Source organism: Stegostoma tigrinum, chromosome 33 (genome assembly GCF_030684315.1).
Source record: "Stegostoma tigrinum isolate sSteTig4 chromosome 33, sSteTig4.hap1, whole genome shotgun sequence".
Lineage (NCBI taxonomy): Eukaryota > Metazoa > Chordata > Chondrichthyes > Orectolobiformes > Stegostomatidae > Stegostoma > Stegostoma tigrinum.
Genome location: NC_081386.1, coordinates 33,149,703 through 33,163,604, shown reverse-complemented (window position 1 = coordinate 33,163,604; position 13,902 = coordinate 33,149,703). Strand labels below are relative to the sequence as shown.

The following is a 13,902-nucleotide window of genomic DNA, read 5'->3' as shown; positions in this document are numbered from 1 at the left end:
TGTGTCAGTGTTTACTGGGTGTGTCTGGGAAGTGGGTGGGGAAAGGGGGAAGCCCACTGAGTGTTTCAGTATTTACAGGGGGGAGGGTGGAATGTGTCAGTATTTACAGGAGATCCCTGGTGGGGACTGTCACAATATTTTCTGGGGGTGGGTGGTTAGGACTGCGTGTCTGTATTTTCTGGAAGTCCCCGGGGGGGGGGGGAGCGGGGGGGGGGGGGGGGGGCGTTGGTGTCAGTATTTATGGGAATCCTGTGGGGGTGGGGTGGGGGGAAGTGTGTGTCATTATTTATAGGGATCCTTGGCAGGGCGGTGAGTCTGTATATACAGGGACCCTGTGGAGAAGTGTGTGTCAGTATTTACAGGGATCCTGTGGGGGGAGTGTTGTCAGTATTTACAGGGATCCTGTGGGGAAGTGTGTGTCAGTATTTACAGGGATCCTGTGGGGAAGTGTGTGTCTGTATTTACAGGGATCCTGTGGGGAAGTGTGTGTCAGTATTTACAGGGATCCTGTGAGAGAGGTGTGTCTGTATTTACAGGGATCCTGTGGGAGATGTGTGTCTGTATTTACAGGGATCCTGTGGGGGAGGTGTGTCTGTATTTACAGGGATCCTGTGGGAGGAGTGTGTGTCTGTATTTACAGGGATCCTGTGGGGCAGTGTGTGTCTGTATTTACGTAGATCCTGTAGGGGAGGTGTGTCTCTATTTACAGGGATCCTGTGGGGGGAGGTGTGTCTGTATTTACAGGGGATGCTACTGGGGGGAGGTGAGTCAGTATTTACGGAGATCCTTGGGGTGATGGTGCTGGTATTTCCACATCAGCTTGTGTGAGCTCCTGAACTCACCCGCCCCCAAGAGCCCTTCATCCACTTGGTACACGGGTGGACATTGCACATCCTGGTACTGTTCCGCCGTAACATTTCATCGCAGCGCCCATGTTCTGGGCACATGACTAGTCTGTCTTGCTGTCCTCCATCACAGGCTTTAGAGCACTTAAAAAAAAACAGAACAAACCCATGTCAGACAAAAATAAACACACAGCCAGAGCGTGTTCTTTTCATTTTTACGTTATCCTCCAACTTGTGCCTGAAATCTACACTCAGGGCAATCTCTCCCCCGGCATCTCAATGCAACATCCAAACAATCCCTCAGATGTTGCCATTACAATTTCAGATTGCAAACCTTTGCTTTGTAAACACTTGCTGGGACACAGCAACATTAGCAACGGAGGAGGCCATTCTGTCCTTTGAGTCTTCTCCACCATTCATTGCTATCTGGGCAGATTTGCATTTCAGCTGCAGCAACTGTGTTATTAACTGGCCCCTGTGGGACCAGGAGTGTCTCAGCTGACAAATATTCCAGACAATCAAGAGGTACATATAACCGCAGTAAACCCTGACCAAGCGAAACTTCACATCAATATCCCTCAAAAAAATCAATGTAAAATCATTAACACACCTCATAAAATCAATGTAAAAACACACAGTTAAGCAATAGAAACCTATTGCAGGGTCTATACACATCACTGTTATACCTTATTTACAGTATGAGCTCTCTGATGTTGCTGTACATCATGCTATTTGAGGTACAGGTATTTCTACTATAACACAATGGTTGTGTTCTTGTGTGACCTCGGGCTACAGAAAATCACATTGTAGGGAAATTGCTATAGAAAACCACTATATACCTGTACAGCACAAAGTTTGTGCTATGCAGACTGCATCCACTATTCATCAATCGCATTACAGCCAACTTGCATTAACGAAACATGCGTTATACCAGATCTACCTGTATAAAATTTTTGCTGGTTTATCAAGAGCGCCAGATTAAAACAAAGTTTGCTATATATTTACCTGTCTTCCCCACATCACTAAAACAGACTGTCTGAGTATTAACAGACTGGTGATTTTTATTATCTTATTGCTGCTGCAAGGTTCTGGCTTGTGTGCCTGCATTACATTTCAAAAACGATTTAATTGGCTGTAATGTACTTCAGAACATTATGCAACTGTCAAAGGTGCTGTTGAAATGTAAGTCTTTCTTTCCTTCGTGCTGGCTTGCTGTTGACTTACTTCTCCCCAGGCTGATATGTACCAGTCCATACAAGGTTTGGAATTGCAGGCGAGGCTGGTCGGGGGCTTGTTGAGGACGGACTGGCAGTGGAACGGTCTCAGATGTCTTCTCTCTCTGATATCAATGCAGTGGACATCCCGTTTCTTCACCCCACCTCCACAGTTCCTGGAGCACTGAGGCACGTAATTAACAATCTGTTAACATGGAGGTCAGAAACTGACTCACAAAACATCACCGTCAATGCCACATTCGGTGTGACTGTGTTTGAAGCAGACCAATAGTGCAATGTATTAACAAATGAAGGGGAGGCCATTTGGCCTATCACACCCCTGCTGGCTCTTTGAAAGAGCTGTTCAATGAGACATTTGCATATACACAAATTAGGAGCAGTCGGCCAATTGGTCCCTTGAGCCTACTCATCGTTCTATAAGATCAGAGCAGATGTGATCACTTCTGGCCTATCCCCTCTCACCTTACAGATCCTTGCTTATCAAAATTCCATCTGTCTTTGTCTTAAATGTAGGCAGAGTCTGCTCCCATCACCCTTCCAAGGATGAGAGATCCAAAGGCTGACAACTGTCTAAGAAAAACATCTCATCTCTGTTTTAAATGGGTGACCCCTTATTTGAAAGCACTGACCCCTAGTTCTGGATTCTCCCACAAAAGGAACAATCATCTTCCCCGCTCAGGACCTCATACATTTCCGACCTCTGCTGATTCCCCATAGCCCTGCAGGTCTAATTATAGAAACAATGCCAGTGAGTAAAGAGCTACTAACGCCCATAGGCACCTCTAAATCCGATAGAGACAATGGAGCTAATAGAGTGAGAGAACTACTGCACAAACATGGGGTTATGTGAGGAGGCAGAGTCTTCATGAGTTGTCACAGTGAACACAGGGATTGAGCCTATGCTGAGAATTTTATTCTGCACCATGCACTTACTCACCTAGTTAACTGATATCCCAAATATCATATACACGAATATAAATATATTTCCAATTCCCTTAAATTACAGTTAAATCTGCTTCAACCATTCTCTCAGGCAATACATTACTGAGCCCAACAGCTCACTGGGAAAATTAAATTCTCTTCCTCTTGCTTTCTGCTCTATCACAAATCATCTTAAAACCTTGCTCTCTGGTTACTATTCCTTATGCTAGAGGAAGCTGTTCGCACAAACGAAACTTCACATGATTTTGAACATGTCTGCTAAATCCCTCCTTCACCTTCTCTTCTGTATCGTGAATGATCACAGCCTCTCCACATAATCGAAGACCCAAGGTCCCTGTTACGGTTTGAATTAATTTCCTCCACATTCTCTCCAAGGCCATCTCACCCTTCCTCAGAGCAATGTCCAAAATTAGACACAGTTCTCCACCTGAAATGTAACCAGTGATTTATTACAGAGCTCCCTTGCCCAGGGAACAGTGCACAGTGGGAAAATGACTAAAACTACTTAGGGAAATACGTGACGTGATTGAAATAAATAAGACTTAATTTTTGGAGCAAGCTGTGACCAGCGACTGTAGAATACTACAATTCACTACAACTAATGCCGAACCAAAAAATTTATAAGACATAAATCCAAACAGACACATAATCAATCCCCTGGGAAAAAAAATCTTCTTAAATGAGGATCTATGTAGTTGAAAGGAGCAGCCAATGTTCAGATCTTGGTCTCACATCCATGCAATTACTAATTTGGGCCTTACATTGAAATTAGAAAACAAGATTTTGCAACTTTTCAAACAACTATAATTAGGTTTGGCAGAAGTTGACAAAATTTATGACATGAAATGTTTTGTACTAATAGTTAGGGAATAGTTTTTGTTTGGAGGAGAAGGGTTTGTGTTTACATTTGTCTAAATGCTTAGATCAAAATTCAATGTAAGTGACTGGGAAAGAGTTTGATCCATTGCAATTTTACATAAACAAAGAACAATACAGCACAGAAACAGCCCCTTTGGCTCTCCAAGCCTGAGCGGACACATACTAATGTGTCCTTACGTTACTAAAACTTCCATACTAAAACTGTCTTCACTTACAGAATCTGTATAGGAATAGTTGGGAAAATTTGATTCATTGCAAGGAATGTTATAGATTTGAAGTTGCGCTCTGCTCAGTCAGGAAGGGGTTAAATAAAGGATTAGATATCATTTCAGAGTGGAAGAAAACAAGGAGAGAACACTTCATTGCTGCATCCTAAGGAGCTGCACACTGGGTCACAGAGAGATACTAAGAGGTTGGGCTGCTAGTGGGGCAAACAGAGAATCAAAGGTAAGGTAACAAATGGTAGAGGTGGGGAGGTGAGGGTGCCACGAATAAAATATCCTGGAGGTGACAATGAAATGTTCAATGATACGTTAAATGTTAAATGGTTATATGTTCAATGTTAAAACTCTGCTTTCTGTCCACAAATGTTGCTAAACTTGCTGAGTATTTCCAGCAATTTCTGTTTTGGTTTCTGATTTCCAGCACCTGCATTTCTTTCAGATTTTTATTAAATGTTAAATGGCATTCAGCAATTTGGGTTCCTTCCTCACACTGAAACATGTGCAGGACATAAGCCTCCAGGTCACAGTTTTAAAAAAAATCAGCTGTAGCCAGATGCAATCACAGAATTGTTACAGGACTGAAGGAGGTCATTCAGCCCATCGTGACTGCTCCAGTTCTATCCACTTGCGCCAATCTCCTGCCTTTTCCCTATCTCCCTGCACAGCATTTCTATCTAAATTGAATGCCCCAATTCAGCCTGCATCCATTACATTTCCAAACAGTGCAGTCCCGGACCCGCTGGGTGAGAAATCTTTTCCTCATATCACCCTTGTTTCATTTGTATATCACTTTAAATCTATGTACTCGCCTTCATTTCTCCTTAACGAGCTGGAACAGCTTCCCCCATGTCCAGCAAAGTCATGTTTTGAAAACTTTAATGAGCTCTCCTCTTAGCTTTCTTCTCTAAAAGAATAGTCCCAAATTATTCCATCTATCTTGATAACCAAACGTTCTCACCCCTAAAACTATTCTTGTAAATATTATAAATGTAGCACTCATCCAAATGAAACATTTACTCTCAGCAGCATCAATATACAATGGTAGGTCACAAAGTTTAGACAGCACTTTCCAAATCTGTGACCCCTTCCATCTAGGAGGACAAGGGCAGCAGATACATGGGAACACCGCCCCCTGCAAGTTGCCCTCCAAACCACTCATCATCCTGACTTGAAAATATATTGCTGTTCCTTCACAGTCGCTGGATCAGAATCCTGGAACTCCCTCCCTAACAGCATTGTGAGTCTACTTACAGGACATGGACTGCAGCAGTTCAAGAAGGAAGCTCACCACCATCTTCTTAAGGGGCAACTAGGAACGGGCAATAAATGCTGGCCCTGCCAGTGACACCCACATCTCACACATGAAGAATCCCACCGCTCCCAAGAGCCTCTTGTGAGGGCTGAGGACAAGGGCTAGGATGTTGGTCAAATAAACACTGGAGACATGGAGATGAAGACTCACTACTTCAGTGAGGTTCTGGACAGTCTCCTTCATAGAAACATAGGAACAGCAGCAAGCCATTCAGCCCATTGAATCTATCTTCTAACTGAAAATTTCAAAGCTTTTTACTCATCCCACTCCTATGACCTTGTACACAAACAAGAATCAGAAATCCATCTGTTTCTCCCTTACACAGACTCAATGACTGAGCTTCCTCTGAGGAAAAGAAAATCTTCAAATCTTGGAATGAAGTGGCAACCCCCTTCTTTTTCAAATTTGTGACCCCTGCATCTATGGAGCTGAAACTCTGCAAGAGTCGGGAAATTGCGGTGGCAAAAAGACCACAGAGTTTTGGAACTCACAAAATAATATGAGCATGATTAGAAAGCTCAAAGACCAGAATTCATAGTAAGGACTAAGTGAGACAGCGAAGGAATCAGGAGCTGGTTTGATGAGTGCGAGTTACAGCTGCTCCTGTGGGATGCTGCCAAACCTGACAGCTAATTAACCTTTGCATTCTGTTCAGAGAAACAGAATGCCCTGCCAGAGACAGCTGCTGCCTCCTCAGCTTTTAGTCTGAGGTGAACAAGCACAGATTTGCTAGAAATTATCCGTGCACTCCAATGATACCCTTGGGAAGATAAAGTGGTGAAGTTGAGATTTAAGTATTGTGGAGGGTCAAAATGATCTGGTTCATAAACCTTTTCAACCTCACCTTTTAAATGTTAATTGACCAGCAGCATCAACAACTTTCTGGGGGTGAAACTGTTTCAGATTTGCATGACCTACAGAGTGAGCTGCTGCTTCCTGACATCACCATGGAACAGCCTTTTCTAATTCTAAGGTGATGCACCTTTATCCTGCAGTATCCACTTACACCTCCCCGACTAAAAGAAATAATTTTTTTCCCATCTAACCCGTTAATCATCTTAAAGATACAATTTGGAGCATCCAATCTTTTATATGTATAGGAATACAAATCTAGTCCACAAAATGTGTGTTACGATACAGCAGGGAGCTAGGGTGCGTATAGCACACAGAGGATTGTGTGGATCAGTCGGGGCATTACAAGTGCATTGAAAATTGTGACGTTGTCATGGACGGTCTTACAATGCAAGACAATAGGTGTAACGGAGGCTACCACCATGCACTGGAGGTGGTTAAGTATACTGGAGGATGCTATCATGTAATGCAGGTTGATATAGTGTAATGGAGGATCCGACACTGTAATGATGTTACAGTGTAATGAAGGGTGTTACAGTGAGATGGAGAACCTTATGGTGTTTTGGAGAGAGTCTCAGTTTATGTGTTAAGTTTCATTGCTAATATGCCAGTATACTCAAGGAGACTGCCCACGATATCATCACAATATTAAAGTTACCTGAAGCATTGCTTCTACTGGAAGCATGCCCACTGCTCACCATAATAGCCCTTTACATTAACAATGCATTTAGATGCCTTAAAAAATAACATTTGCATGCAATAGTTGAAATAAATATCTGTTGAATTTTTCTGTGTTATGGGAGATAACCTAGGTATCATCACATCTGATAAAACTCCCCGATTGTGGAAAACTCACAGCACGGAGTTAACAGGGGCCATCTATAGAAACCTCCAATATCTTGATGGTAGGTATCTGGAAAACTAATTAATGATGAACCAGCAACAGCTTTGTCCAAATTGTCCAAGGGAAGAATTCCTCACCCTTAATCAGGATGAGGTTTTGGATGGGGCATTAGCCACATAACAAAAGTTTAATTTTTTGATTAGAACCTGAGTTATTTTAAACTGAAAGAAATGCACTTTCTTTCTGGAAAACAAAGCCAGTGAAGTGCAGTACAGAGAGCTGGAAGGTTAGGACATTCCCTACCTGATTGTTTATACACAAGTAACAGCTTTTTAACAACAGTTACTACAAAATCATTTTCGTTGTAAAGGATTAGTTTTAAATTTACTTTACACAAAGTCAGGGACCATAACTGAACATATTCTGATGATGTTAAGAGAGAACCATGGAAGCCACACTGTGTACGTGGTTTTCTGTGACACCCTTACCGAATTATAATTGTTCAAATAATGCATGCTGGGGCCAGGTGCCAGTGCGATGCCAGGTATACAGGCCATTTTTCTCATATCAAACAACTGTTTGCAGCAAACAGAGTATTCCTGTCTACGTTTACAAAGCTTGAAACAGTGTCCAACATTAGAGATGATTCTGCACCTGGACAATGTTTGCTACATTATCATGGGGGTGCAAAAAATTATGATCTTTTGAGGATTGCCTGTTGGGACTGCACATGCATGATACACTTGTGTGAATGTTAGCTACTTATATTCATATGCAGGCAGAAAGAATATGCACACACATTGTGCCTGTTTCAACATGACAAATTAGCTGACCAATCAGAGGCAACTTCTTGGTTTACTGTTTAAACATGTTTGGCAATGAACTGTCAATCATCACTAATTAGTGCTTTCTATACAGCAATGACTCTTGCAATCAGTGACCACTCATCAACCAATTGGTACCTACCCCCATGTGGTATAAATATATATTTTTTTCTGATAAATTGGTATTATTGTGATTTGTACTGACAAGTTGAAAATGCTTTGACGAAATATATCTTTATGCAGCCACACTACAGTACTATACACCAGAATTTAACACACTAAACCTGACAGTCCTACAGCATTTTGAAAACCAGCTGAACCAGCAAAGAAGCAAGCAATTTGCCTTAATGGAGTTGTGATGCTGGATTTTTTTCAATGGATATTGTTAGATCCATCATATGAATGATCCTATGTCCCACTTTGCATGAAATCGGAGGTACTAATAGGAAATGAGAGACTTACTTTGCTCCAGTTGCCCACACGCCATGCTGAGCAGGGTCGGATGTAGCATCTTCGAGCTGGAACTGGCCTCTTGGTCCTGTTGCAGTCATTGTCTAAGCCTGTACTGCAATGTACTGTTCTCCATATCGCACCCATTCCACATGTGGTTGAGCACTGCACAATAGAGCAAACCAGTTGCTGGACTCTATTCATATTTCCACACACCAGCTCATGCTGGTTAACTACTGCTCCCTATGGGCTTGGCTTTATTTCCCCAGTCTTTCTGCCACTGAGTTCATTTTACAGGTTTGAAAAGTTTACAGAGTTAAATAATTTAAAGGGTAGATTTTGGTGCTAGCTCAGGCTGTTCCAAAAGCACCTTCAGGAAACACTGGCTTGCATTTTCAAATCGCTGAATGGACTGGTAAGTGTTTACTGAAACATATTTGAAATACCGGGACCTCAACCAATTGGAAAGGAAATTTGTGATGCTGCAGGAAATTTGCTGAAGCAGTAAATCAGTGAAATCACATGTTTGTGTTCAGGCAGAGAGAAAAATCAATTTTTCTAAACATCTTAATTTCCAAATGAACATGGGAACAGGAGGAGGCCCTTCAGCCCCTCTAGTAGTTTGTACTATATTTCAATTAGATTGTGACTCATCTGTGACCTAACTCCATAAACTCATCTTTGACCCTTTCTAATCCCTTTGATTAACAAAAGTTTATCAATCTTAGTTTTAAATACACTAACTGACCAGACATCACACCCCATTTGTAAAAGTAACTTACAAACTTCCACCATCCTCTCAACACAAAGGTTGTCTCCGAATTTAATTTATTAATATTCTGGCTCCTCATCCTGAACTCCTCCCCGCCAGATATCCCTAATTAAAGGAAGACTAACAAAAGTCATCAATCTTGTTTGTTAAGACAAAATTTGATACGTTTCAGGTCAACAATTAACCCAGTGATTGTAGGTGTGAAGATACACTATGTTTTATTCAGTTGGCTGTAGGAGCCCATCTCCGTCTTTCCAAATCTACGCGTGACCCACTGACAGATGCATCGGAGTGGAGGAGAAAGCTGGGTTGGACCATGAAAGTCAAACTTTAGAACACCCTGGTCTGCACTGTAGTCTGAGACTCAGCACCATAGCCTGCCCCTCTCCCTTGAGTTGAATGTACCTAGGACAGCTCGATGAGACAAGACTAACATAATGGTGGACAGACTTGAAACCACTACAACCCAGAAAAGTAGGACAAAAAGGATGGAAGCGGGCTATTTAAATATGAATGAAATAAAAAGTGTGTTTGTGGAGGAAATAAAGACAGTGTTCATGAGACAGCCTGGCAGGCAGAAAATGAAAGAGTGACCAGATTGAGGCTTTTAGGATTTCAAAGATAATAGTTAGAGAGAAACCTTTTGTGCCAGTGATGTAGGACAAAGAGAGATAATGTCACAGCCTATAACCTCCCCTCCGAATCATCTGACATTGGAAATAGATCACCGTTCCTTTCACTGTCACTGGGTCAAAATCCTGGGACTCCCTCCCTAATAGCATTGTGGATGTTCCTACACCCCCCGGACTATAGAGATTCAGGGAGGCAGCTCACCACTACGTTTTCCAGGGCAATTAAAGGTGGGCAATAAATGTTGTCACGGCCAGTGGTGCCTAGATCCCAAGAATAAATAAATAAATAAAGAAGGTCATTTAGGGAAGTTAGAAAAACCTCTAACTAAAATTAGAGGGAAATTAGAAAAAAACTTCTTTACACAAGTGTCTCCCATAGAAATCAGTAAATACTGGTGGTTAATTAATAATTTCAAATCTAAGACCACTAGAGTTGTTTTGCTATACATAGGTCTTAAGGGAAATGGAGCCAAAGCGGCCGGATTGAGCTAAGATACAGATCAATTATAACTTAATTAAACAACAGAATGGGCTCAAAGGGTTGAATGGCCCCCTCTGCTCCTTTGTTCTATGTTTATTCCCTGAATGACAAGAACAGTTTGGAGGTTGTTGATTTGTGGATCAACTCTGACACTTGCCTCACTCCAGTTTCCAATCACCCAGTAAGCACTGGATTCTGTATTTACTCCAGAGACTTGATTAGCAGCTGTTTCCATCAGTGACACTGTCGAAGCTGCATGAACCTCCATCGCGTTCTTTAGCAAAGGCTTGAGATTGGAGACAGTCGGGAGATGCATTTCAGGGGCTGCCAATGGCTTGTTGCTCACAGTGGCTGGAAGAGAGCCATTACTGAAATCAAACTCAGCAACCCCTTGATCAATTTCGCCAATTTTCACAGTGTCTTCATCTGCTCTGTCCTCAGAATTCAATCTGGTCACATCCAGCAGGGGTGCTCCCTTTGCACTTACTTTGGAGTGAACAGTTGTTGAAATTATCCCAGGTGGCAAAGAGATGGAAGCCTGAGGAATGATCACAGGGAGGGCAGTGGATGATTGTTGAGTCTCCTTTGTTAATATCAGTGATGTACTTAAAGCTGAGGTAGGTCTTGGTGATGTAGCTGCTGACAGGTTAGGTCTGGAGATACCTTTACCTGAAGAGGTAGTAGTTCGTGTGGAGCTCACTGCTATAGATCTGGATGATGGAGTTTTTCCCAGTCGTGTCCCCTGTTGATGTAGACTTGCTGGTGTCAATGATGATCCTGTTGACAGGCTAGACTGTGGAGTCACTGTATGAGTAAATGAATGACCAGAGTGGGTTACCTCAACTGGCAGCAAATTGTGAGATTGGGTTCTGTCACTTGTACTCTGAGTTTGTAGCGGATGATCCAGATTTGGCTGGTCTGTGAAAGCCACTGGTGTTGTCGACACTCCTGTCGCTTTGGAGAACACCAGGGGTGAGGAAGTGGCTAATACTGGGGCCGATAAAGGTGGAGTTTTTGTTGTAACAGAATAACTGGGGGATTGCACATTTGCTCGAGTGTTATCATACTCAAAGTCATCTGGCTGGATGATGTTTCCTGGTAACTCTGAAGAACTGCCTACATGATGCTTTCCTGGTGAATTAGCTTCAGTTTGTTTTTGGTGAACTGACCAATGTAACATTTCCGAAACAGGAACATCATTTTGATCAATGAAGAATGATGGTGGTGTAGTTAACATTCCAGTGATAGAGTTGAAAGTGCCAAAGCTTTCCCAAGAGTTAAGATTTTTATTAATAACATCAATGTCTTGATCATGGATCTCATGCTGTGGATATGGACTGTCAACCACATGGACCACATCACCTAGATAATGGCTATTGCCCAGTGTGCTGCTGGGGAAGTGGGCCTTCTTATTTACAATCTCCTGCTCGTCCTTCTGAACTCTCCGTTCTCCCTCCAATGGATTTTCCTTCATGTCATCCATATGCCCCTTTGAGTCTTGGCCTTTTCCTTGTTCCCTACTGTCTGCTGGATGTGTATAACCTGCCACTTCAACGTCAAATGGATTCTCCTGCTCAGTAATATTTTGAACACGATGACTCAAGTTGTGGTCAGTAATATTCTGCTTTTCTTCGGGATGGCGTTGCTGCCAGGATTTGAAAGCACTGGGGATGTTTACATTGTTATTTGTTGATGAGGTAGCCATTGTAATTGATGAGGAACTGTAATAATGAGGACTGTGGGTTCTGTTCGTGTGATCAATGCTCCTCTCATCATCAGTTGATGGAAAACCTGGAGATGCAATTTCCTTAACACTGTGCTTTGTTGTGTTTTGAATGGGCAGCAATTCATCTTCCTCATACAGTTCTTCCTCATCATCTTCATTGTTCATGTCATACAATGTAATTGGACTACCATCTGTCACTCGGAGATACTCTATAGGAAGTTCACGCAGCTCAATATCCGTGGCGTTTGCTCCTGAGGTAGAATTTACAGCTGGATTATGAGGCGTTTCTATTTCCACCTGACTGTTGGGATTTTGATTGGTTGTGGCTGTTGACACAACATTGTCCAACCCATTGTTTGAAATGTTATTTATTTCCAGATGCTCTTCATCATGTTTAATGTCCTCTCCTGTCCACTCTTCCTCTTCGAGCCTGTCTTCTGGATCATAGTCAAGGTCTTCATGGAAGTTTATGAAGTTATAATCATAATAGAAGTCATCTACAAAGACATTAGTTTTTGCAGAATTCTCCTCCTGGCTGCTGTGAACAGTGAAATCATCTTCAACGATGTGGTTATTTATCTTGTTATGTTCAGATGGGTGTGGCAGGGGTGTATTGAGATCAGATGGATGAGGGTTGGCAAGGTTAAGAATTTGGTTTGAATTGTCTTCCTGACCTGCCCTGCTGGGCCCAAAGTTTAGATTGAAACCCACTTCATTATAGAGTTCTTTGCTGGAGGCCCCACTGCCTGACCAGTCATGGGGTCTGAAGCCTGACCTATGCAGTGGACAAGGCTTCAGCTGGCACTGGCTTTTCGCAGCTGGCTTCGTCTCAAAGCTGCATGTCATGTTGGTGTTGTTTAAACATAGGACACTACGGCTCCTCAATCCCTCCCCACAGGTCACAGAGCACTGGGAAAAAAAAAAATCAAACATTAAAACTGAGAAGTAAAACCTTCAGCAACAGTCATTACTTTACAATTAAACTCATAGGAGGTAAAATTCTAGAGACAAAAACAACCAAATTCAAAGGATTCACTGAAAGTGAATGCACAACAATGTTCTTGTTTGTCATTTGTGTGGAATTCTGTAAATAACGATCACCAGAGTGCTCAGAAACCTGGGAGAAGAGGAGAATGAGTGGTTTCAAAGGGTTAGGACAGACACATTGGGCTGAATAGCCTTCCAAATGCACTAAAATTCTATGATTCTACTTCCCTCGGGTCTACATTCAACACCAACCATTTAGTAAATAGAGTTTGTAGCAACATTGGTGAAACTTAGCAGGTCTGGCAGCATCTGTGGAGAGGGAAACAGAATTGAATATTTTGAGTCTGGTATGACCAACAGGTGCTGCCAGACCTGTTGAGTTCCTCCAACAATTTCTGTTTTTGTTTCAGATTTCCAGCATCTGTAGTATTTTATTTTTATTTGAGTAATATTTGCAACTAAAATTTGCTGTATCTTAATGCTGTCAGGGCACACCCAATGATAAGTCAGCTGTGCACACTCTCAAGTCAATGGTGACTGTCATCATTCAGCCGTAGTTAATGCTATCAATGCAGCCCATCCCCATAAACCCACACCCCACCTCCACCACATTCACCGCCCCCCCACCCACCCACCCCCCGCCTCCCAAGAGCTGCCCTAACCGATCTGCTCTAGGGATTTATGGACTGAATAAGGAACGTGTCTGATCAACTGTACTATCCCAGCACAAGCAGATCAGTTGTGACGTTATTGAATAGTGGAACAGGCTGAGGAGGCCGAATGGCCTATGTCTGCTCCTGGTTGCTCCATAGGAGAAACAAAATGACGTTAGGAGACAGATAGAGAATGAGACACGTGCACACAAATACTTTTGAGCACTGTGTTCACTGAACCACA

At 42.5% G+C, this 13,902-nt stretch overlaps 1 protein-coding gene across 1 annotated transcript in view; it reads right to left on the bottom strand.

Annotated features, from left to right (window-relative positions):
• Positions 1 to 13,902, bottom strand: part of LOC125467144 (A disintegrin and metalloproteinase with thrombospondin motifs 7) — a 185,484-nt gene that overhangs the window by 45,744 nt on the left and 125,838 nt on the right. Inside the window, exons 19-22 of the mRNA XM_059639196.1 lie at positions 10,450 to 12,927; positions 8,420 to 8,572; positions 2,070 to 2,243; positions 843 to 989 (exon numbers count right to left, since the gene is read on the bottom strand). Coding sequence (XP_059495179.1) covers positions 843 to 989; positions 2,070 to 2,243; positions 8,420 to 8,572; positions 10,450 to 12,927 — 2,952 coding nt within the window. The remainder of the gene's footprint in view (positions 1 to 842; positions 990 to 2,069; positions 2,244 to 8,419; positions 8,573 to 10,449; positions 12,928 to 13,902) is intronic.